Source organism: Peromyscus maniculatus, chromosome 16 (assembly GCF_049852395.1).
Source record: "Peromyscus maniculatus bairdii isolate BWxNUB_F1_BW_parent chromosome 16, HU_Pman_BW_mat_3.1, whole genome shotgun sequence".
In the NCBI taxonomy this organism is placed as follows: Eukaryota; Metazoa; Chordata; class Mammalia; order Rodentia; family Cricetidae; genus Peromyscus; species Peromyscus maniculatus.
This window is the reverse complement of record NC_134867.1, coordinates 64,154,173-64,180,197: the sequence shown is the minus strand read 5'-3', so window position 1 is coordinate 64,180,197 and position 26,025 is coordinate 64,154,173. Positions and strand designations below refer to the sequence as shown.

At 49.9% G+C, this 26,025-nt stretch overlaps 1 protein-coding gene across 2 annotated transcripts; it reads left to right on the top strand.

The window, feature by feature from the left end:
• The first annotated feature begins 1,413 nt into the window (after positions 1-1,413).
• On the top strand, positions 1,414-24,955 carry Ccr6 (C-C motif chemokine receptor 6). 2 transcript variants are annotated; one of them, XM_015994819.3, is made up of 2 exons: positions 1,414-1,600; positions 23,396-24,955. In XM_015994819.3, the coding sequence occupies exon 2, from the start codon at positions 23,402-23,404 to the stop codon at positions 24,503-24,505; it is 1,104 nt and encodes a 367-aa protein (XP_015850305.1). In that variant the 5' UTR covers positions 1,414-1,600; positions 23,396-23,401; the 3' UTR covers positions 24,506-24,955. The 2 variants fall into 2 exon arrangements, with proteins under 2 accessions (XP_015850305.1, XP_076409016.1); XM_076552901.1 differs by lacking the exon at positions 1,414-1,600 and adding an exon at positions 10,261-10,688.
• The last annotated feature ends 1,070 nt before the right edge of the window (positions 24,956-26,025 follow it).

The window sequence follows — 26,025 nt, the reverse complement described above, 5'->3', positions numbered from 1 at the left end:
CAGAGCCCCGAGCCCGCTGGTCCAGCTTTCTGACATCGCTCTGAGCTCCTCGGCCAGACTTCTCTTGCAGTGTTGGATACCGCATTCTGAAAACCACCTCTTTCTTCCTCCTTGGCTTCCCTCTCACACATGGTTCCTGTGTGCAAGAGGGTCCGTTGGCTGGCTACCTCACAGTAAAGGCTGCCAGACTGTGCTCACTTGATTTCACAGTGTTTGCCAGCCCATGACGAGCATGTAAATCCTTCAAGGTCAAGGATTCACCTGTTTGACTCCCTGCTTTTTTTTTTTTTTTTTTGGTTTTTCGAGACAGGGTTTCTCTGTGCAGCTCTGGGTCTTTCCTAGAACTCGCTTTGTAGACCAGACTGGCCTTGTACTCACAGAGATCTGCCTGGCTCTGCCTCCCGAGTGCTGGGATTAAAGGCATGTGCCACCACCGCCCGGCTGATTGCCTGCTTTCTCTGCTACTCCCGGAACATGGTTCCCACACAGAGCCGGCCCACTATGAGTGCTGATGAAATAGAAGAATGTGGTCTGTGTAAGAAGGCCCCAGCACTCTGAGACTTATTAACTGAATCCACAGCTCCAAATGACTCAACACCTTTGTGAGCTGGCTTTTTCACACCTGAGAATGGGGGTGATACCATCGATCTTGCAAAAAATATTTGTCAGGAGTAAATGCAAAGTATCCTTGCGCTGCCGGGCGGTGGTGGCGCACGCCTTTAATCCCAGCACTCGGGAGGCAGAGGCAGGCGGATCTCTGTGAGTTCGAGGCCAGCCTGGGCTACCAAGTGAGATCCAGGAAAGGCGCAAAGCTACACAAGAGAAACCCTGTCTCGGAAAACCAAAAAAAAAAAAAAAAAAAAAAAAAGTATCCTTGCGCTGTGCCATATAAACATTAGAGGCCTTTAATAGTATTACTAAGACTCACAAGGACAGGAGAGATGTGAGTACCAGAGTCCTGGGTTGCCGTCACCCACCTTGCCTACCAGAAATCACTGGTGTTTTCCACCAAGGCCCAAACAAGGACTGTCCTGGGGGATGTGTAGCCTCGCAGACACTTGCTGAGGTTTTTAGACTTCCTTCCTTCAAGAGCAAAAATGTGGGCAGCTGACTGTGGTCCAGTGGGTGGACAGGACCCCTTTTCAGAGAAGTTTACAATCATCTACCTGATAAGTAATTTCCAAGAATCAAGAAGCATTCCACAGACTAATAATTCTGAAACAAAAAAAAAATTTGCATCTCACAATGAAATCATTGACCTAGTTACATAAGGTGTCTTCCTGCCTCCACCTTCGCTACCTTCATATGGTCCGCAGCGTGTTGAAGACAGACATTTGTGGTAAGGCAGCTCGCCACCCACCCCCTCGAGGGTGAAGACCCAGCCACACTCCCTCGAGGAGCCGAGCCCCGAGCCCCGAGCCCCGAGCAGGACAGCAAGGACGGACACCCTTCCAGCCACCTGCGGCTTGAAGTCATCACTTTCAATCCGCTGTGACTGGGGCCGGGGCCTCCACACCTGTGAGAGGAAGCAAAGGTCTAAGAAATCTGAAATTGAAGAAAAAACCCGCAGCAGCTGGTTTGTGGGTCGGCAACGCTGCTGGTAAGTTTTGCTTCGTCTTGGACTTTGGGAAGCACTGTGTTTCTGCTGTCCTTGTAAAGATCAGGCTCTGAGGGAAGAAGGATGCTACTTGGCCAGATTGCCGAGTCTTGTGTTAATGGGATGCTTATGAGCTTGGGGTCCTTCGGTCCTGTAGAGACAGAGGACGGGTGCTCACTTTGGCAGTCTTTTGAGTACCATGAGTAAGGCGCTTAGTATCTATCATTTAATGTCACTTCAACCATGTCTAGGGTTGGGGAGAAGGAGTCGTGACCTCGGGTGCAGTATGGACGGAGTCTGAGTCTGACCCATTTTGTCAGGGTCTCTTCCCTTTCTATCTCATAAGATGATGATAGAATATGGCATTTTCTCACCTGGTTGATTTTGAGACAAGGTCTCATAGTTCCCAGGCTGGGCTTGATCTTGCTGTGTAGCCAAGGATAGCCTTGATCTTCATGCCACCATCTCCTGAGTGCTGAGATCACTGGCATACACCACCGCACCAGGTTTATGTGCTGCTGGGGATTGAACCCAGTCCTTCGTGTAGACGAGGCAAGCACTCTCCCAGCTGAGCCCTTGAATGCAACATTTAACTCATTACAGCCCTACTACAAGGCGGCCAGTGCTTGGCAAAGAGGCATGGGAACATTTGCATAGGACCTGATTCCAAAGACCACCTTTGGAGAAGCATTCCTCTCTAATGCCATAACAGGGGAGAGGAAATACAGATTCCACAAACCCAAACCAGCTCCAGTGTCTTTGTCCCCCGAGGCTTCACTGGGCAGCAGAGTCGGCTGCAGGGTGGCCCTACCTAAACTGGGTGAGGCTGGGCAAAGGAAATAGACCCTGGAGAGCAGGGAAGAGTTGAGGCAGAGGAACAGGGCCAGGACAGGGGGACAGACAGCTAAGAATGGTGGAGGAAGCGGCCGGTGAGCCTGGAACCCACCAAGGGGAGTGCACAGATCCACCGAGGACCATCCGCGCCCCCGCTCAGGGGAATGCGGGATGCCACAATTGGTCGGAACACATTCTTCCGATAGCATCGACTCCCAAGTGAAAGTGACAAACAGCGGGTTTTGAGGTGCTGTGGGTTAATGGGTGTCATTTAAAGACGCTGTCGTGCTGTGAATACGACGGCACTGGAGCTCTGTGCTTTCCCTGGCTGTTTTCCACTAAGTGCCTTAGGCCTCCTGAGCCCTGACTTACCTGGAGATCTCCTCTCTAATAATATCCTCTAAGTCAGTCCCCAAAAGAGGAAATGAGCAGAAAAAGAGACCATAGCCAAAATAGATACCGCAAGCCCCTGCCCTCAGCCTGGGTGCTTCTCCCAGGGGAGACTCTCAGGTGTGCCTTCAAATACACTGACTCTTATTTTAGACCCAGTTCTGATAAATAGGACTGTCTGGAAGTTTCCCAGGCCTGGAACTTCTAAAAGCAGAGAGTGAATAGGAATGCCAACCAATGTAGCAGATAGACCTTGAGTTACCAGCAAAGGCCGATGGAAATCACTAACACAGTCACGCAAGCTCCATGCAGTTCTCACAGGGCCACTGAGTCAGACTCCCAGGCCTGTGAGTTTGAAGAGTCTTCATTTGCCACTCAGCAGAAAGCCAAGGAAGGCGAGAGACAAGGCTGGAAGATGAGATCTTAGTGGAACATGACCAGGAGCTGTATCAGGTGTTGTGTTACAGCCTGGCTTTCTCCTTTGGAGTCTCATGGTAAATGTGTGAGATGCTCAAGATGGGTAGCGGTCCCTGAAAGCGAGGTAGGAATAGATGTCTCCAGGAGGAGGTAGATACCAACAGCCATCACTGCGGTTGCCACATGTAATACAGCAAGCTCCCAGTGAGTGGTTCAGACCTTAGTAGAGACGACGGGAAGAAACTGCATTCAGAACCTAAAGAAGGACTGGGCAGAGGCTCTGGGTTTGACCCCCAGCACCGCACAAGACAGGCAATGGTGGCCCACACCTGTAATCCGGGCACTCAGGAGATGGAGGCAGGAGGGTCAGAAAGTCATCCTCAGTCACCCAGCGAGTGGGAGGGAAGCCTCATCTCGAAGAAAACAAAAGGTAAAGAAGACTTCGCCCAAGAGGAGCGAATGCCTGCTGCCTGCCAACCACACATCTTTTACTTGTTAAAATGTTTCTATTTGACAAGAAGTAAAAAGCCTACAGATGACGAAGCAGAGAGGGGAAACCAAGGAAGGAAAAAAGGGGGGTGGAAGAAGCGGTTTATATCTTAAAAACCAGAGGTGTGTGTGGGTGGGGCAGGAGAGCCAGCCAGGACCAGGGTAGGGCTGGGCAGACTAACCACAGCGGCAAACAGCCGCTCTGCTAAGAACGGCTCCCCACAGCCCCGGGGACAAGAGAACCAAGCATTCAGTGTGGGCAGGCCGCCCCTGAGGCCACTTCTGTGCTTCCTTCCAGTCCCTTCTCTTCCGTGGAGCTCAGGATGGAAGGACTGACCTTCGCCATCCTCCCCACCACCTGGCTCTGGGGTCCTAGGCCGGTAGCTCTGCTGTAGGAGTCAGCAGGGTATCTGATGATTTGTCACAGTGTGCTCAAGTGGCTGTCACTCGGCCTGATGGGACGAGAGGGAGTAGGGATGGAGGAGCAGGCACAGAGGTCCCTGCTCCTCTCCAGGCCTGCCTGCACTTTGGTGCCAGCACCATGGAAATGCATTCACAGGCCCACCGGGGTAGCCCTCACTGGTATAAAATTCTCAGTCAACGGGATCTTCAATCTTTGGTCGCAGCCATGGCTGCTGCTGTTACGTTTTTGCCCTCAAACACAGAAGCGAGCAAGGCCCTTCTCTGTTAGTCAGTGTGGCCTTTCCCAGCCAGGGGAATGGAGTCGAAGGCCCTAAATCTGGGTCAGGATAAACCAGGGCAGGCCCCAGGCCTTTCGCTCAGCTAACTTTCCTAAGTGGGGCTGACGGGTGACCAAGTACTGTTTCCAGCAGTGGGTGGCCTCTCACTGTTCTGACACTCAGCTCACTGTGCGGCTGATTAGTCTCATCCAGGAACGTAACGGAAGTGGAGATATAGACACGAAGCTGCCCCTAAGTTTCTAGACCACCCCAAACACTCCATTGTAGTTCTAAGTGTTTACCCCCGGGCTGCTAGCCACCTTCTGGGTGTGGCTTGTCAGTGTCCACCTTCATTCACACACTTGGATGAGCATAAAGCCGTGTGCTGGACACTACCGCCAGAGTAGTTTAATTCCAGGACCTCAAAGAGCATGTTCAAAGGTGCCGGTATTTCCACGAAATCAAATCAGAAGGTCCTGTTCAATAAAGAGCGACCAACTCTGATTGGTTTGGGGGAGTCCAGGGTTAGAAAGGAGTGACCAGATTGGGGCCCGTGCAGGACGTCGACCGCAAGCACACGTCTCTCCAGGTTCTCGGCACGTGCCCGCAGAAGTGGAGTTGTCACAGGTATTCAGAAGAAAGGATGCCAAACTCTCCTGGTGCCCCTGGAGGCTTCCTGCCTGCCCTGTGGGCACCGCAGCCTTTCACAGGGGCCGGCCCCTTCCCCACAGCTGGCCTCCAGCACTTCCGTTTCCAGGCCTATCCACCTCCCCTTCAGAACACTGCAGGTTTGATTGCGCTGTATCCCCTCTGGCAGTGGACAGGAGGAAAGGTTGCCTTCTATTTCTGGGTGTCAGGAGATGTGCCTTTTCCCATCCGAAGGGAACCCTAACCGGTCCATGCTTTCCCACGGTGCAATGGGGAATTGGACTGCCCTCCACACCCAGGACAGTCACACTCTCCCCCTTGGTTGCCACCCCACTACACAGTGTCTGACCTCCTGGTGTCCCTCCCTCCTCCCCCGAGTGGATCCTCACCTGCAGAGGAACAGAGCACCTGTATCCCAGTCCTCACTACCAATACCTCTGTGAGGGCACAGGGACCCCTTTCCAGCTTGGCGTTGACACTGAACTTTACACACCCCAGGAGAGCCACAGGGTGTAGTCACTCTGAGGCCAGCTTCCACAAGAGCCAGGAGGGCCAAGTGGCCAAGAAAAGTTGAACCATTCTTATTGGTTAAGGGTTGACTCCCGTTGGATGAGCTGTCCATCAGGGGTTAGTGAGGCCTTTGGTTGCCCCGTGGACTCCATGTGTCCATTCTCCATGGTCACTTCGTCTCCTTCCCTCCCGGTCTCTTTATCACCATTTCCCACTGTTTCTGGATCCCTCTCTGCCACAGCCTCTACATCCCTCATCCTCTATCATCTCTTTCCCTTCGTCCCCTACAGTCTCCTCTGTGCCCATCCCCAAGCTCCGTGATCTCTGCAACTTTAGCTCCAGGTCTCTGAATGCCTAACCTCTGTGGTCTCTGCAATCCCTATCTCCATGCTCTCTGAAGCCCCTGTCCCCCAAGGTCTCGTGAGCTCTGCTCCCCATGCCCCATGGTCTCTGCCTCTCTGTCTCCCATGTCTCTGTCTGACTTTCCTGGACAGTGTCTACATCTCTGTCCTCCGCAGCTGGGGCTGAAGTGGGAAGGGAGATTGGGAGACCACGTGAAGGGTGGGAGGTGGTGTCGATGCTGCCCCTTAGGAATTGTGCTTTCTGCCTCCGTAAGCCATCCTCCCGTTTGAGTCTCGGCCAATCTTCAGACCTCTCTCCAGCTGTTGTAGGCAGCTTCAGTGTTCACTCCCTCCCTGGAGTACAGCTTCCTCCCGCACACTCATACCAAGAGGTGATTCTCTGGCTGCTGAGCATGAGCTATTAGACACACAGTGAGTTTTCATGAGAATCTCCACCACGCAGATGTCCCTCATCCACTTTCCTCTCTTGCCCCTGCCCCCCAGTCGCCCTGCATTGATTTTTTTCAGTGACCTGAACTTCTGGATACTAATTAGGTTTCTCTCCCTCGCTTCGATTTACACTTTGGCCTCAGTCGTCACCTCTCTGGGCCTCATTGTCTCTGCATCTCTCTCTCTCTCTCTCTCTCTCTCTCTCTCTCTCTCTCTCTCTCTCTCTCTCTCTCTCTCTCTGAATCCCCTCGCTTCCTGTAACCCCTCATGGGACTCAGTTATAACTGCAAAGCTGTGTCTGGGCCCCCTGGTCCCTCTGATTCTTTACAAATGTCCTCCTTCCTTCACCCATGGAGTGGCAGGCTTAAAACAAAACCGGTGTGTGGCTTTGGGAGGAGCCTAGTCAGGTCGGGCGTGCCCAAGACTCTGCATTCCCACGGACTTTGTTCTCCTCCGCCCAAGAACCTCACGTGACACTCCTGTCCGCCTCTGCTTGCCGGAAGGTGGATGCTCAAACAGCGCCTGGTGGCTGAGGCCTCACCTTAGCCAGCTGCCTCTGGATCTTGTTCTAAATGAAACTTCCGTGTTGACTGTGTCCCGTTCAGACTGGAAAGTGTGGGCTTACTTTCTGTGTACCCCACAATGTCGGTGCAGAGGCGGTGTCTTTTCACATCTGTGGGTGAGGCTTGGGCATGGGGTGTTCCCGGATAAAAACAAACGCACTGAAGTGTTCTCGGGGTGACGTGTAATAATTTGGATTTTGCTTTGAGATGTGGAAGGGATGTTGGGACAGAGACCACACAAAACCCCGCAGAGTCTGGGAGAGCAGAGCTCTGTAACAACGGCAAAGGCCAGGCAACAGTGGCCACCTGAATGGAGGCCATCCGGTGTGGCCTGAGAGCCCCGGAAGGCAGAGGGAGGATATTCTGTGGTTCCCTTTACTCCCCTGGGTGGAGAAGGCAGGTCAGAGCAGGCCCTGAGGGTCTTTCCCCTCTAGCCTCTCCAAAGTTCAGTTCTGGATCCCTGCCTCCAGGGAAGGAAGATGAGTCCGAAGCCTTTGGAGTGACTCACCCACAGTGCTTTGGCCCAACATGCAGGACTTCTGTTTAGTATTCTTTTTTGGTCCTTAACAGGGTTAAATCTGTTATATTGATTTTTATTTTTTTTCAGGCGAGTCATTTCTGGGGCTAGTTCTCTGTAAGAGATTTGCTTTCTAGCTTTAATCCCAGCACTCAGGAGGCAGAGGGAGGTAAATCTCTGAGTTCAAGGCCAGCCTGGTCTACAGTGAATTCCAGGACAGTCAGGGCTACAGAGTCAGACTCTCCTCATCTTCATGACAGGCAAGGTCGTGAAAGGAGTGAGAAAGTCGGGCAGTGGTGGCACACGCCTTTAGTCCCAGCACTTGGGAGGCAGAGTCAGGTGGACCCCTGTGAGTTCGAGGCCAGCCTGGGCTACAGAGTGAGTTCCAGGAAAGGCGCAAAGCTACACAGAGAAACTGTCTTGAAAAACCAAAAAAAAAAAGAGGAAGGAAGGAAGGAAGGAAGGAAGGAAGGAAGGAAGGAAGGAAGGAAGGAAGAAAGAAAGAAAGAAAGAAAGAAAGAAAGAAAGAAAGAAAGAAAGAAAGAAAGAAAGAAAGAAAGAAAGAAAGAAAGAAAGGAGCAGTGGGTAGAAAGGCCAGGCCAGCCACATGTATCCCCAAGCATCTTAGAAGTCCAGCTTCTTCCTCTGTGTGGCCAGTGAACCCCCTGGTGGGTACTCACACCAGCTTCTTTCTCTGTGTGGCCAGTGAACTTCTCTAGTGTGAACCCCCTGATGTGAACCCCCTGGTGGGTACTCATACCAGCTTCTACCCCAGAAAGAAGCAGAAGCCAAGGGGCCCTGGAGGCTTGAGATGAATGAGACCAGAAGGAGGTGTTTTTAGCTTTCCTTCCTTCCTTTCTGGAGGTGATGGTTCTAGGCATGGGAAGATACTGCCACAGCACAGGCCTCCCTCCCACAGGCAAGAGGCCCAGGCCACTTGGAACCACGGGAAATCCCAGGCTCTTCCATAGAACAGGGTAGCAGGACTCGGGAAGGAGGCGTCTGTCCCAAGAACAGGGACAGCAGTGGTCACAGGGTCCCATGTAGAGCCAAAGGCAGGGGGCAGAGCCGTGGAAACTTTGGTGGGGAAGCTGGACGGTGCTGGCAGGATGCTGGCTGGACGAGGATCCCATTGTGACGGCCGGGTCCCTGGAGGAACGGTGCAGGGCAGGTTCAGTTTTCCTGTCACACTCAAGTTTTGGGACCAGCTGAGTTCAGGATTCTGTGGAGCAGAAAGGTGCAAAACAAAGTGTATCCAGCCTGAGCCAGTCGGGCTGGGCTATGAGACGATGTGGTCAGCCCCTCTAGGAAGTGAGAATGGGGACCAGTCAGCCCTGCTCGGGGTTGACCACTGTGTCTCCTCTGAGTTGCATTCAGCATTTCTTGGGACTTGCTTCCTGGCCGCCAAAGTGTGAACGACTTCACGATACTGTGATTCAGTGCTCCTCTAGTATTGAAACCACTGGAGACATGAAGAAACATCTCTTTACACTACTGTATATCGGGTGCGGGTGCAGGTTCACATGGGTCCATGGAATCAAGACACAGAGGCACCCCAAGGATGTTCTAGCCTTTCCCAGCTGCAGGGAGGATCCATCTCTACCGCTGGTCCACTCTAGTTTAGCAAAGGGCCATTTTATTGTTCTCCAATACACACCTTTTAGCAAGTTAATCTCTGTACCCCAACACCCCTCACCTAAGCTCCCCAAAGGGACAGTGCCAAATGCAAATTCTCAGTTGAGAAATACCTGCGGCGTTCCGGGTTCTCCCTCAACCAAATTTGCATTTGGCTGTGCACCTTCAGAAAGCTCTCAGACAAAATTCACATAGAGGATACCTGGGAAACAAAGACAGCGATCGCAAAAGCCAGATTAAAGCTGGGTGCTAACACTCTGGAGCCAAACCAGCTGTGGCTCTGTGGGAATTCTCCCAACATTATGCCATGGAGCTGGAGAGATGGCTCAGTGGTTAGGAGCACTTGTTCTTGCAGAGGACCCGGGTTTGATTCCCAGTATCCACATGGCAGCTCACACACATCCACAGCCTCAGTTCCAGGAAATCTGACGCCTTCTTCTGACCTCTTTGAGTACCAGCACTACGTACACGCGGTACACAGAGCAAAACACTCACACACAGAAAGGGGGTGACTCAAAGGTAAGCTGCATCCTGGAACCCCACCCTGGCGTTGATGACAATGAATGATAGCTGCATCCTTGGAGCTCCTGGCACAAAGTCTCCTCTCTCCAGCAATTGCCACTGCGTATATAACCTTGGGGAGGGTCCCTGTGGATCTTGTACAGTTAAGGAGTTTCCTCAACCTTGTAAATTTTGTTTACTTTTGGACTCTTTCGAGCCTCTCTCCCGCAGGGAGTGTCTCAATTCAGAGGAACTAGCTACAGTTCAAACACTTGCACCAACCTACAAGTGAGTTTCTTAAGTGAGTCCCCACCTGTTGCTTCCCGGGGATCTGGCTAAGGACAGGGTAGTCATGGTAACCCTCACCAGCCATCTCATGGAGGTAAGGAGCACTACTTAAGGGATCCCCGCTTTCGGTCTTACTGCACAGGAGTGGAAGCTAGGATCCCCGAAGCCTGCTTTCCCCCGTCTCTGTCTTCTGTACCCCGTCTCACAGCCCTCCCATTCTCTTCAGTGCTTGAGGTAGGAACTACTGTGGATCTGGCCGTGGTCTGGGACAGCATCCTTCTTGTGCCTGCAGGACTTCTGGGGTAGAGCAGGGCAGAACCAAAGCTCCAGACCCTGACTTCAGCCACTCGGAACACTGCAAATGCTCACATTGTCCCCGGGTGGATTCACACCCCAACACCTCACCTAGAAAACAGCACAAAGACTCTCTTCTTTAAGAAACCACAAAACCAAGTTCTTCTCCACTTTGCCCTGGTCTGACTCCAAGTCAGATTAGGGTGGTGGTGATTGACAGTAGTGGTGATAGCAATGTGATGATGGTGATGGTGATGATGGTGATGATGATGATGATGATGGTAAATAATTCTTTTACAGACTACAGGATGTACATGGTTAACCATTTGCATCCAGGCAGATAGGCGTTGCTTTTAAATAGGAAGTAGCGACTCGGTGACTTTCTTCTGACAGTCCTAGCGTCTCTTCTCTTAATGATCTCTGCTGGTCGCATCTGGTGACAGAATGGTTTTCGCACTGCTAAGGCTGGAGCGTGGACAACCACTGAGGCGGGGGTAGCTGGCCAATCCACATTGGAGATCAGCATTTCCTGGGGTGAGCATGCAGCCCTTCCCAATTTTTTTTCAGACATGTCTTAGCTTCTCAGACATTCTCACCTGTGGTGGAGATGTCTGGAAGGGATAGTTTCCTATGGGATGTGGGCATGCCAACCAAGCTTCCACATAATAAGTTCTTACAACTTTGTTTTGTACCAGTTCTTGTGGGTTTAGGAGAGAGGAGCATGTTTTCCAGAAAGCAGCTCTTTCTGCAGGGCTCACCGGGAGGCTTGCTTCTCTCCACCTCACACCAGAGGTCTGGAGATGGTTGGTCACTACTTCTTTCTTTGGGAAATATATGAGAAACTTCAGTCTAGCAAGAAAGTGTGTGTGTGTGTGTGTGTGTGTGTGTGTGTGTGTGTGTGTGTGTGTGTATGTGTTTGTGTGTGTCTGTGTCTCTGAGTGTGTGTGTCTGTGTGTGTGCCTATGTGTGTTTGTGTGTGTCTGTGTCTCTGTGTGTATGTCTCTGTGTGTATATCTGTATGTATGTGTCTGTGTGTATGTCTGTATCTGTGTGTCTCTGTGTACGTGTATGTGTGTGTGTGTGTGTGTGTATGTGTTTGTGTGTGTCTGTGTCTCTGAGTGTGTGTGTCTGTGTGTGTGCCTATGTGTGTTTGTGTGTGTCTGTGTCTCTGTGTGTATGTCTCTGTGTGTATATCTGTATGTATGTGTCTGTGTGTATGTCTGTATCTGTGTGTCTCTGTGTACGTGTGTGTGTGTGTGTGTGTGTGTGTGTGTGTGTGTGTGTGTGTTAGTAGGAATTGAATCTGGGATATTGTGCATGCTAGACAAGCACTCTACCACTGAGCTTTATTCCTAGATACAGTTTTACTTTTGATTCTAGACAAGGTCTCACCAGGGTGTGTAACTTGATTTAAACTTCACATCATGACCCAGGCATTGACCTTGCCATTCTCCTGCCTCACCCTCCTGAGTACGGAGGCTCACAGCCCTCTGCCACCAAGCTCAGGCTACTGTTTCTGTGGTGCCAGGAGTGAAGCAGGGGCCCCAAGAATGCCAGGCAGCTGCACTACCCTAGCTGCACCCAGTCCTAGCGACGGAACGCTTTCCTTTAGGCTTTTTAAAAATCTATTTCTTTATTGTGTATACAGTGTTCTGTCTACAAGCCAGAAGAGGGCACCAGATCTCATGACAGATGGCTGTGAGCCACCATATGGTTGCTGGGAATTGAACTCAGGACCTCTGGAAGAGCAGCCAATGCTCTCAACCTCTGAGCCATCTCTCCAGTCCTCTTTAAGAGTTATTATTTATTTTTCATTATGTGTACATGTGTGTGTCTGGGTGGGGATATGAACAAATTCATCTAAATGTCCAAGGAGGTCAAAAGTATCAGAGCCCACTGAAGTTGGAGTTACAAATGGTCGGGAGCTACCAACCGTGCGTGCTGGGAACAGACTCTAGTCTTTTGCAAGAGCAGTCCTTGCTCTTAATAACAGAGTCATCCTCTGGACCCCTAAAAATGCAATTCTTTATTTAACTCAGTACACAGAGAGATTTTGAGAAGCCAAGCACTAAGTTAAGACACAGAGCCACAAGAGATGTAGGCAATGCAAAGCTGTGGGTGCAGCATTGTAGAGACCAGCACCCTAAATACGGAACAGACACAAAGTCTGCATCACAGCTACTCTTGAAATGCTTAAAGATTTAATTCCTGCCAAGAAATAAGGAAATATCAGCTGTGTATATAGAACCAGACTGTGTTCCCAGAATTCAGTAGATTAAAAAAAGGATTATGGGTACAGCTCCACCATATGTCAAATAGTGAGACCTGGCCTCTAAAAACAAAGCGAACAACAACAAAATACAGTATAAAAGTGAGCTGCCAAACCCGAAAGCAAATCACTGGAAAATACCTTCTGGGTTCTTCCTACCCACCAGCTCAAAAGCAGAAGGAAGCTGGGTAGCATTTCAGCTGCACTGAGGTCGACAGAGGGGAGAAGCCGGCGTGCCTGTGATTGCTGTGAACTTAAAACGTACTAAACCTAGCAGTGAGAGAACGCTTGATGGAAGAAGCTTTCACTAAAGGCATTGTTGACGGTCTTGTGGGAACTGCCTGGCAAAGTGACCCAGATGTTGGGTGGCAGGCAATGGGGGAGTTCAGCACTGCTCCGAGTCCAGGTGGGCTGTGGCTGTCTGCTAGGACACTGGCATGCTGTCTGTTCCAGGAGTGATCTCAGTGCCCAGCACGTGTCTGGAACTTGATTTACAGCCTACACACACAGCTGCACACACACACAGCTGCACACACACACAGCTGCACACACACAGCTGCACACACACACAGCTGCACACACACACAGCTGCACACACACACAGCTGCACACACACAGCTGCACACACACACAGCTGCACACACACACAGCTGCACACACACAGCTGCGCGCACACACACACACACACAGCTGCACACACACAGCTGCACACACACACAGCTGTACACACACACAGCTGTACACACACAGCTGCACACACACACAGCTGCACACACACACAGCTGCACACACACACAGCTGCACACACACAGCTGCATACACACACAGCTGCACACACACACAGCTGCACACACACACAGCTGCACACACACACACACACACACACACACACACGCACACACGCCTTGTCCAAACATACTCTTCTGTAAACATCTGCATACACACTCATTCATACACACCTAAGACAGTATATACCACGCATGCATATATGTGTATATGCACACATAAACTCAGACATGCACACACCCATACATACCATCAGAAATGCTCATTCAGCAACAACACATGCAGGCCTATAGACACATGCATATAGATACGTGCATGTATACACAACTATCCATACCTACATACCTACACATGGACATCAATGCATCTACACATATGCACATACACACATACACACTTAACAGACATGCACACACATACACATCTGGGCACATGCATAAAATCTCTCTCTCTCTCTCTCTCTCTCTCTCTCTGTGTGTGTGTGTGTGTGTGTGTGTGTGTGTGTGTGTGTGTGTGTGTGTGTAGGGGGGGGCTGCCTGTCTCTGTCCCATCTCAAAGCCAGTTGCAGCCACTCTCCCAGGCTTACCATTGACTGTCTGGCACCAGCGAAGGCACTAACTATCATGACAGTGAGATGCGTATCACCTTCAGAAACACTTTCCTTGGCACAGTGCACACAGTGAAATGTCTCTAGGAGATCGTATCATGGTACATAAAAGATTAGTTTTATACTGTGTTGAAAGCATTACTAGTATTAAATTTTCCCTAAAATAGTGGTTTCTTTTTCTATGTGATTAAAAGAATTACCTCTGAAATGTTAGAACCCAGAGGTGGAAGCAGAGTTGGCCGAGGCCATGAGGGAAGTGGTAGTGTGCCTATGTGGTTTCAAACCATAGACGTGAAAGATTGGGTGCTGGGAGGAAAGAGAGAAGAGAGCAGAGAGAGGGAGACAGTGCCTCTGGAAGAGGAGAAAAGCCATGCAAAGCCGTGCTGACCAGGAGCTGGCTTCTAAAGCCAGTGAAGGGACAGAGCACAGCTTGGGGAGTGCTTGGTTTTCACAGTTTCGAGAGACAGGATCCACTTGGATGTGATGTAACAGGGGTCACCGTGTCACTGTGACTTGTGACACCACCCCTTCCAAACCAGGTAGAACAGCGCTGCAGAGACCACAAGCCACTGCAGTCTGGCGTGGCGTGGCGTGGCGTGGCCCAGGGACAGGCTCCTGGGAGCCCCTGGGCCTGCCTTTTTCAGGTCCTCTGCATTTTCCAAAGTACCCTGCAGAGATCACGGGCTGAAAAGGTCCCAGGGGCAGGAGGTTTGTCAGTGGTGATGGGACAGGGACCCAGATCCATGATGTCTCACCCTCAGCACCCCGAGGAGCTCCCATAATCTTTTGGGGACCTCAACACATGCCAAATCAAGTTTTAGGGGTTTGATACAGAAAAGAATTTCAGGCATAGCTGGTCTGAAATAGCTTTTTATTAAAGTTATCTTAAAACAGACTTCAGGCACAGGGGTTAGGGGAAAGAAGGCACTTGGGGAAAAAAGTGAGATACACTGAGGGCATGGGTGGGGGCTTCTCTATGAATCGTGGAGAGTAAGACACCAACTGTGGGTCTTACTTAATGTCTCAGCATTAGCCACATGTACCATTTTGGTGGCCCTCAAGGTATATCTCAAAAGCCTGCTAAGACACCCCCCCCCCCCCCCCCGCTTCTTTTGATATGTGAGATTACGGGGTGAATGGAGATTCCTTGGATGGAGTTACCATGTGATGAAGTTAAGCCAGGAATCACTAGGGCTGCACCAAGAGCTGAGTACATGTCCTTCCCACGTGAATGAGGTTTCTGGTGAGATTCCTAGAAAACTGGGCCTTTGCAACTTGAAAGGGAGAAAGCACACATCCAGAGGACCTAGGGGCCTCACCTGGCAGCAGGTTTCCCAGTGGCCCACGGCCAGCAGCGGGCACTTGGCAGAGGAAGCAGTCCTTTCCCCAGAGCAGGGCCAAAGCCCCCAGGCACAGCTGACTGGGAATGAGTGTGGTCACAGAGTAATGGAAAGCACTGTGTGTGCACATGCTCTTCTCAAGACCCCTGGTACATCCACTCCTCACTAGATAGTAGATGCTGTGTAACTCTCCTGTCTCCAAGAGACCTCGCTCAGGTCACCCATGAACTCCAGGCACATAGGCAGCAAGCAGTCTAGGCTTGTGGGTATACCCTATTGGCAAGCATCTGTGATAGGACTTCTGGGTCTCACGGCACCTGTAGCTACATCTCATGCTCACCCATCTCCTGCAGCCGAGGGCTCCTGGCCCAAGAGGTCCAATCCATCCTGCGTTCAACTCCCCCACTCAAGGCGGCAGTGGTCACCATGTCCCAAGGGCACCTGTGCTGTTGTTGAACCATCTGACATTCTTCCTGGCACTCACGTCACCTCTACTCCCAAGCAGAGTCCGACTTTAGGGCAGAGTAGACGTCCCTCTTTCAAGTCACAATCTCCCAAGCCACGATGGGTGTCCTTTCTAGCTGACCCTCCACTTCTGAAGCTAAACAGCACCTCACTGTGCTTGTTCGATCACCAAGGATCCCTAAGCCCCTCTCCCAAGCCCTAACCACTGTGTTACACTGGCTAGAGCCGGGTGCAGAGATGGGCACTGACCTCATTCTGAGCCTGGTGGTTTCTGTGGCTTTTTTGCTAAAAGTTAAGCAAATGTTGCTTTTGCTGAGCTCTCTCTGGGTCTCACCATCACCACCGAGTCGGCAGTTCACATGGCTGAGCTTCCTGGCTTCCAGTTCTGCAGCCAGCGATCTGACACCAACCTCAGCTGCAGGGCAGGTGGGCACAGTGCCACCTTCTCTTCTGGGCCTCTAAAGGGGGGAATCTGTGATTGATCCCTCTAGTTGTGGGCAGACCTCAGTGCCTGGGCAGGACCCAGATTCCTATTTTTACAACAGCCGTCAGAGAGGGCACTTGCCAGCCTCTTCAAGGAACCCGCTTGGCTTGTGGTTCCTCAGCTGCCTTCAACATGAGCAGCGATAGATGCTTCCCTCCCAAACCTCCATCTCTTCCCTTGCCTTGGGCGAGAGAGTCTTGAGGGCCAAGTACTTTCAACTCTATCTGCCCCGTGTGGCTCCTCATCCACACTGAATCATGTCTGCACAGTCCCTTTTGCCAGAGATTAGGGAGCAGACATCTTTGGAGCGCTGAGCACGGTGCTGTCGGTGTGTCGGACCGTTGGCTCCGAAGGCTGAGTGACTGAAGTGGACGGGGACAGTCACAGCAGCTAGACAGCTGTGCCTGGTGGGGGCCGCTCAGCAGGCTTGGTGAACCTCCTATCAAATAAACGCCAATGTTATGCTCTTTTGGAACTTGGATTTTTCATCTGAGCTGTTGACTATTTAAATAAATGCAAGTGCAGGGGCGGGGCCGGGCGGGAGAGATGGGTCGGTTGTTAAGAGCACTTGCTGATCTTGAGGACCTGGGTCATCCTCTTTATTATCTTCTAGCTTTTCCAACACAGTGCATTTACCTCCTCTCTTTGTTCTTATTCATTGTGTGAACGAGAAGAAACTCTCTAGTGAAGACCCTGATGGGCGGCGCTATGCCAGTCAAGGTCTGTCCCAGTGTGCCTGGAAACAGGTTCCACACGGATTGTCACCACACCCAAACTGCTGCCCGGCTGGTGGCTCATCCATCTCTCTGTACTGGCACCCAGACCATAGTTCCTTCTCATGATTACTTTCAAATTTCAGATTTAATCACAGATTTGCAATGTCTGTCACACTTCCCTTATCTGCGGTCTGTGACCATGACTATGAAGGCTTCGGACCACCTGGCGGCTGTCTGTCGGCAAATGGTGATGCTATACCAGGTGTCTGAAATTCCTTCATGATGTCCTTTTGTTTGGTGGTTGGGGTGGGGGGAGGGGGTTTGGGACAGGGTTTCTCTGTGTAACAGCCCTGGCTGTCCTAAACTCTGTAGACCAGGCTGGCCTCGAACTCACAGAGATCCGCCTCCTGAGCCCTGAGACTAAAGATACCACCACCGCCCAGTCCTTCATGATGTTCTTGGATTCGTACTGACTCCATACCTCAGTGGTGACATTCACTTTTTCTGTATCTACATTGTGAAGCTTTACCCTGTTCTTTCTCATGTGTATGTGTGTGGAACATGTGCACATGTGTGTTCACGTGTGTGGGCACATGTGTGTGCAAGACCAAGGTTAATAGCATGAATCTTCTTCAGTTGCTTTTCTAACTTACTCTTTTTTTTTTTCAAGACAGGGTTTCTCTGTGTATTTTTGGTGCCTGTCCTGGACCTCGCTCTGTAGCCCAGGCTGGCCTCGAACTCACACAGATCCGCTTGGCTCTGCCTCCCGAGTGCTGGGATTAAAGGTGTGCACCACCACTGCGGGGCTCTGTCTTAATCTTTGAGGCAGGGTTTCTCAACCAAACCTGGAGTATGGTTAGTTTCACTAACCAGCTTGCTGTGAGAATCCCATCTCTACCTCAGGAGGCTGAAATTACAGATAAGCTGCATGGCTACCTAGTGTTTACATGGGTTCTGGGCTCCAAATTCTTCTCTGGCGTCATGGCAAAGCCCTTTACTAAGTTTTGAAGGTTCTGACAATAGCCCCACCTTCCTTCTCCTCGTGGAGTAGGCAGCCTGACGATGGCGTTCTTGTCATCTGGAAATGACTTTAGAGTGTGTGGGGGGGAACAGGAGTGAGAAGCTGCTTCCTCTCGTGTTTTGAAGACGTAATGAACTTCACGGAGACACACTTGGTGGTGAGGAAGGACCTCCGGGTGCTAACATTTTGATGTTGTACTGGCACACACTGAGGCGTCCTACTGCGTCCCACGTGAGACCCCAGCGGCCCGGAAAGGGGGGAAGTCCAACAAAAGGCAGGCAGAGGGTGACAGGAAGAGTGACACTTTACTCAAGTCAAGCAGGCAAGGTGGTGTCTTCATATCCATCCCCTCACAGGACCCCGGAAGTGTTTCCCCAAAGGACAATTTGGGGCAGGTTTCAGAGACTCTCTTAATACCAATTGTTCTTTAGAATATTTCTATACATACCTGGTTGAGAACTGCTGACTTAGGATGACCATATTCCGCATTGAAAATGAGTTCACAGACATAGGTCTTCTATGTGATTTATTCAGGCCAAAATAAGACCCCGTGAGTGGGCAGATGTGAAAGAGAACAGTGTGAGCCTGAGGATGAGGCAGGAAGGTGTCTTGCTGTGGGTAGCTTGACTGTGGTTTGTAGGTTCACAGAAAAACAGGCTGTAGGCCCTATCCTTCCAGAAGCTTTCCTCTTGGTAGATTGACTGTCTAGATGTCTTTAAAGGACAGACAGACAGAAACATTTCATCAGGAATGAACTCACCAGCAGGAGCCGGGTGTACTGGCGCATGCCTTTAATTCCAGCACTCGAGAGGCAGAGGCAGGTGGGATCTTTGAGTTTGAGGCTAGCCTGGTCTACAGAGAGAATTCCAGGACAGCCAGGGCTACACAGAGAAACCCTATCTCAACCTCTCCCCCATAATTCACCGATGAGGGCTGGAGAGATGGCTCAGTGGTTAAGAGCACTGGCTGCTCTTCCAGAGGACCTGGGTTCAATTCTCGGCACCCACATGGCAGCTCATGACTGTCTGTAATTAAAGTTTCAGGAGATCTGACACCTTCACACAGACATACAGGTAGGCAGAACACCAATGTACATAAAACAAAAATAAATAAGTAATTTTTAAAAAATCAAACAATCCCTCCCCAAAAGAAAAAGAAAAAAGAAAAGAATTTACCAAGGTCCTTATCATCACACACAAATTCTCCTAACAGAAAATGTATAGGTTGCATCTCCAGAGGATTAACTGCTGACAGATTGAGATGATGAGGCAGATCATGCTCAGGACCCTACGTGCTGTGGTGGCCCAGATGCCAATCTGTGTCCAGTGTGATTTCCTAGCAAAGATATGCATCACTCTTGTGGTGACAGTCGTGGTTTGACAGGCTGATTCATTTCAAGGTACCGTGAGTGTCTGGCGTTCAAGTCAACGTGACAGTTATTGTCTTACTGAGAGCACTGATTGCCAACCCCAGCACTGCTGAGATCATTATGATTCTGAGTTTCACAGGGTTAGCCCAACACGCTCACGGCATTCTCCCGAGACAGGTCCTTGGGAGTTGTTTCACCATGCTAATCAAGGAATGTAAATGAAGACACTGTCTCTTGAATATAATATACACTTGAACAAGTGTCTGCCTCTGCTAGTGGTGCCCTCCAGCCTGGTCTGGGAACTATGCAGGCCACATTCCAGATCCTCCTGCCCATGAGGAACCACCATGACTGACACCGGCCGTCCCTTCAGTAGGAGCTGGCCTGGTTTTCTGTATGATTCGTCTGAATGACATTGTTTGGGGCTATTGTGTTTGCCTGGTACCTTCTTGACTCTCAGGCTCATGTTAGTTCTATGCCGTGAGTCAGTGCCCATCCTCAAGACTTTTAAAACTTCCACTGAACTGAATTTACTTAAATGCAGAACATGTGACTTATCATAGTGCAGGTAAATATTTTGCTTATGCGGGTAGTCTAGCTGGACACTGATGTACAGTACGGTTGGCTGACCCTCATAATCTTTATTTTATTTTATTTATTTATTTATTTATTTATTTATTTATTTATTTATTTATTTATTTATTATGTATACAGCATTCTGTCCACACATATCCCTTCAGGCCAGAAGAGGGCACCAGATCTCACTACAGATGGTTGGGAGCCACCATGTGGTTGCTGGGAATTGAACTCAGGACCTTTGGAAGAGCAGTCAGTGCTCTTAACCTCTGAGTCATCTCTCCAGCCCCGACCCTCATAATCTTTAATTACAGCATTTTTTCCCCACCAACACAATGGGCATGGGGAGACATTACCATGTCCTGTCTCTGCCCGAGCCCCTCTAGCCAAGGGACCATGCTGACCACGCCCTGCTTTAGTCTCCCCGGTGGGTGTGCCGTTCTTCCCATAGACCGCCCCTCGGCAGCCTCTGCAGTACCCTGGGCCTTCACGCCTCCTTCTGAGGGTCCCACCACCTGTAGCCCCCACTCTCCCCAAGTCGGTACGGATGCCACCCTTCAGGGTCACCTCAGTCCTACGGCCCGTGCGCTTTCTGTAACTGGTCCCTGACCTCTATCACTTTTGGTGCAAGGCTGTTTACATAAAAGAACATTCAGTGATTTTAAAATCAGCTTCACTGGGCCATAATTACACACAGTTATCGAAGAAGACAGTTCAGGGGTTTTGATGGACACAGGGCCACACATCAAGTAGCACTCCACCGAGTGTGGGCCCACCATGATTCACTCTGTGCCCCTGGGCATTCAGGCTCTTCCCGGTTTGGAGCTATGAGAAGGACTTTCTCTAAAAACTCCAGTTAGTGTTTTTGCCTCCCACCTGGGTGAATGCTAGGAGCCAGTTAGTGGTTCATGCAGCCAGTACATAGCCAGTGCAATCCAGTGCATAGCCAATGTACATCCAGTGCATAGCCAATGTACATCCAGTGCATAGCCAATGTACATCCAGTGCGTAGCCAATGTACATCCAGTGCGTAGCCAGTGTACATCCAGTGTACATCCAGTGCACAGCCAGTGCACAGCCAGTGCACAGCCAGTGTAATCCAGTGCACAGCCAGTGTAATCCAGTGCAAAATCCAGTGCACAGCCAGTGTCACACGAGGTGAACACACTTTTGTCCACGTGCTTGACTTTACATTCCCAGCGCCCAACCAGGACATCTGCAGCTGCTCCGTGTCATTGCTGACACCCTCACCTTCCATGGCCGTCCTTGTGGGAATTAAGTGGCATCTCAGGGAGGCTGTGGCTTGGCTTCCCTACAACATCTTTGTACAGATTCACCATCACATACTTTGTTGTCTTCCAGGTACTGAGTAGCTGAGATTCCTTGTATGTTCTGGATGTGAATAGATACGGTTTTATAAATGCTATTTTCTGATTCAAATATTTTTTTTTTCATTTTCTGAAGTGTTTTGCAAAGAGCAGAAGTTTTTAATTCTTTTTTATTTCAAATATTTTTATTTTTATTTATTTTGGTTTTTCAAGACAGCGTTTCTCTGTGTAGCTTTGTGCCTTTCCTGGAACTCCCTCAGTAGTCCAGGCTGGCCTCTAACTTACAGAGATCCTCCTGCCTCTGCCTCCCGAGTGCTGGGATTAAAGGCATGCACCACCACCACCACCGCCCGGCTGATGTTTTTAATTCTTATTAAGCATGATTTATTACTATTACTTTACAATACACGTCTTTCACAATTTGCGTAAGAAAATTCTTCCATTCCTTGGGTCACAAAGATTTCTTGTGTTTTCCTCTAGATGTTCTCTGTCTCTGCTCTTGCATCTAGAGCTACAACCAATGTGAGCTCACTTTTCCTGTGGGAGGGGAGAAAGGATGTCCAGCTCTCTCACATAAGGCCCAGTGCCAGCGCCATTAATTCAAGGCATCTTTGCACTGCAGAGTCACCTCGGTACCTTGTTTAAAAATCGGCTGACTACTTAATGTAGGTATGGTTCGTTTCTGGGCTTTGTGTCCGTCCACGGATTCCTGTTCCTTCTCCTTCATCAATGTCACCTGCCCTGACACTGAAGTGGCCTAAGTCTCACAGGGTCTCATGAATCCTCCAACTTCATTCTCTCTTGAATTCATTGTAGAATCAGAATCACTTAGCCACTTTCTCTATTTAGAAAACCTTCCAGAATTTTGACTTAGTTTATGTTGTAGATACCTATCAATTTGTGGAGCGTGTATCTGAATAAAGAACCACTCAGCCTTGCTCTTGACATCCCTCTCCTAAATCTACACACTATTTATTTTCTCTCAGCTATTAGGATTTTCAGCATATAAATCTTGTTCATAAATGCTTTGTGAGTTTTTGTTTTGTTTGTTTAATTTTATTTTTATTTTTATTTTTTGAGACAGGGTTTCTCTGTGTAGCTTTGCACCTTTCCTGGAACTCGCTTTGTAGACCAGGTTGGCCTCGAACTCACAGAGATCTGCCTGGCTCTGCCTCCCGAGTGCTGGGATTAAAGGTGTGCGCCACCACCGCCCGTGAGTTTTTTTAACCCCCTCTCTCCCTCCCACTCTCTCCTCCTCCCGCCTGCTCTCATAATTTATCTTTTGATATTTGTTTGTTTGTTTTTTCAAGATAGTTTCACTGTGTATCCCAGACTGGCTTTGAACTCACCATCCTCCTGCCTCAGCCTTCTGAGTGCTGAGGTTACAGGAATGCACCACCGCACTGGCCTTCCAGCTTTCAGTTTTTAAGTCTTCTTGTTAGGTAGAATCATAATGGCTTTATCCATGTGGACTGTGTCTACTCATGATATTGATCACAGGAAGCTTCTGCCACATGCATTGGGCCAGGAGAGGGCATCACATCCCCTGGAACTGGAATCACACTGACTATGAGCACCTGATATGGGTAGTGCTGGGATCAAGCCCAGGTCCTCCAGAAAGGCAGCGAGTGCTCGTAACCACTGGGCAACCTCTCCAGTCCTCAAATCATGAGTTCATACATATATATATATGATTTTCTTGTATATAGTTAACTGGTTGGGTGAAGACTCTTGAACAGTTCAAAAGCTGTGGATTTTTTTTTTCTGATATGACTTTTCTTAAGTCAAAAAGCTCAGAAATTGGAAAGGCACAGTCTATGGCTAACCAAGCCTGTTTAGGCCCATTCATTTCTATGTTCTTTACGGCTGTTTCCAAGCCACCAACTCTGGCTCGAGGTGCTGAGGCAGAGCCACGGGGCCTGCAGAGCCCATAGTGTTTGCTCTCCGGCTCTTCAGAAAGCATCAAGAAATCCTGTTAAGTGGGTGTTTTCACATCAAATAACATTCAGTGCAGTATGTTCTGGTGGGATAGAATGTTCCAGAACAGGGAGTGACTGAGCACATTCTGCCTTCTCTCCTCCATGGCTTCCCCTCTGCTCTCCTCACGTCTGTGCTGGTGAGTTTGTGTGGCTGAACTTCCCACTTCACCTTCTACACCAGGTATGGACCTCCCCCCGACACCAACGACCGTCACCCATGAAGTGAGGGTTTGCTTTATTTTGGCTAAATGTGGTCGCTTGAAAATGTGCCGTCACTAATTCTGTGTTCATTGTTTTCCAGGAGACAATGAATTCCACAGAGCCCTACGCCTCGACTGATGATTACTCTGACCCCACTTTCTATTCTGTGCCTATGGACGAATTGCAATGCTCCTTGGAAGAGGTCAGAGAGTTCACCAGGGTATTTATGCCAATTGCCTACTCCTTAATATGTGTCTTTGGCCTCCTGGGCAATATTATGGTGGTGATGACCTTTGCCTTCTACAAGAAGACCAGGTCCATGACTGATGTCTACCTGCTGAACATGGCCATTACAGACATCCTTTTTGTCCTCACTCTGCCATTCTGGGCAGTCACTCACGCCACTGGCACTTGGGTTTTCAACAACTCACTGTGTAAACTCATGAAAGGCATCTACGCGGTCAACTTTAACTGCGGGATGCTGCTCCTGGCCTGTATCAGCATGGACCGGTACATTGCCATCGTTCAGGCAACCAAATCTTTCCGGATACGATCCAGAACATTGGCACACAGTAAGATCATCTGTTTGGTGGTGTGGGTCACATCGGTCTTCATCTCAAGTCCCACATTTATCTTCAACGAGAAATACGAGTTGCTGGGCAGACAGGTCTGCGAGCCCCAGTACAAGTTTGTCTTGGAGCCCATCACCTGGAAACTGCTGGGGCTGGGGCTCGAGCTGCTTTTCGGCTTCTTCATCCCTTTGCTGTTCATGGTGTTCTGCTACCTGTTCATTATCAAGACCTTGGTGCAGGCCCAAAATTCTAAAAGGCACAGAGCCATCCGCGTCGTGATCGCTGTGGTTCTCGTGTTCCTGGTTTGCCAGATCCCTCACAACGTCGTCCTCCTCGTGACTTCAGTAAACATGGGCAAGATGAACCGGACCTGCCACGGTGAGATACGCCTCGCCTACACCAGGAACGTGGCCGAGGTCCTGGCTTTCCTTCACTGTTGCCTCAACCCTGTGCTGTACGCATTTATTGGACAGAAGTTCAGAAACTACTTCACGAAGATCATGAAGGACGTGTGGTGTGCTAAACGAAAGAACAAGGTGCCGGGTTTCCTCTGTGCCCGGATGTACTCAGAAAGCTACGTGTCCCGGCAGACCAGTGAGATTGTCGAAAATGACAATGCATCATCCTTTACCATGTAACCTGAGCCACATACCCCCAGAAACCTTTGTGAAACTTGCTATATTACATGTGAAAGAAAGAGAGAGAGAGAAAGCCATGCCCAAATAACTATGGAAATTAAACGAAGCCTTCCTGCAGGATCAGAACCAGTTGGCTGGTGGCACTAATAGCCAAGCTCTCCCCTGGTGTGGTTGACAAGAAACGTTGGTGGCTCTTGTCTCCTGGGGTTGGTGTTCCACGAAGCAAGCTGTGGGGAATGCTGGATTAGAGTGTCGTGCTTATGAATATGAACATATTCACAAACTGCGTGATGGGGTCGCAGACCCAGTTAGGGCACAAAACAAGGACACAGCTTGAGAAAGCTACAGAAGCCCTCCTGTGACTCACAGGACGCTAACAAGATGTTTACCATCCCTGATGGCAAGTGGCAAAGATCCTGTATCTGCTTCCTTTTTATCATCTCAGCAAGCGCTAGGTGGCTGGGGGTGGGGGTGGGGAGGGGGGGGGACGACCAAGGGCAAGTATCCACAAACTGGAACCGCAACCTGGGGGGCAGGAAGCAAGTAGGACATGGGCTGCCTGGCATGCTACCAACATGGGAAGTGGTTTCCTGTGGCTCCCTTCCCCTCCGAGGTGGGTGGAGCCTGAGGAGGCAAGCTGGGATCCTGTTCCAGGCTATGCTACCTGCAGTTCAGCAGTCACTAGCATAGTTTTTAACATTCATCCCATGGATGGTAAACTTGGCTTGTCTGTAGTTGAAAGTGCTTTTCTTCCAGTTCTGAAATGGAGCTGAGGATTCTGGCCACCAAGAACTTCAAGTTAGCCCCTGAACAGGGGAAAGCGTGCTGGATTCTGAGACCAAGTGGATTGGCTGTGTCTAAATTGGGAATTGAACCTAAGGTCTCCCATAAGGCTCTGCAAGTGTGTCCGAGTGTGTCGCCAGTGTGCTGTATTCCAAGACTTTTCCATACCTTTTGTTTAGAGACGGGTCTAAGATGTCCATGCCAGTCTTGAACTTTGAAAGCCTCCTGCCTCAGCTCTACAAATAGCTAAGATTACAGACCTATGACTGGCTCTGAGACTGATCTTAAGGAAGCTTTACCTAAAGTCACGGTTAGCGGTAGAATCAGGTTTTGGTAAGTCTCGTCTGCCTCATTAGAAGTTCATGAGACTCTAGTCCATAGAGTGCAGCATAGGCAGATGGCAAATATGAACTGGGAACGCGGAAACACAAACCTCCTTATGGAAGTTGCTGATGTGAATGTCAAAATACTGGTGTGTGTGTGTGTGTGTGTGTGTGTGTGTGTGTGTGTGTGTGTACTTGAGTGTGGAGGGCAGAGAACTACTTCTGGTGTGCTCCTCAGGCATTCTCTTTTCTTGTTTAAGACAGTCTCTCTGAGCTCAGTAAGTAGGCTTGACTGGCAGGTCATGGGAGCCACAGATCCACTTACCTCTGTCCCCCAGCGCTAGGATGAAAAGCACGCACCACCACGGGTTTTTGTTTGTTTGTTTGTTTGTTTGTTTTTACATAGTTTCTGGA

Excerpts from the sequence above, each read along its gene's own strand:
- Ccr6 (XM_015994819.3), top strand. The coding sequence starts at position 23,402 with ATGAATTCCACAGAGCCCTACGCCTCGACTGATGATTACTCTGACCCC.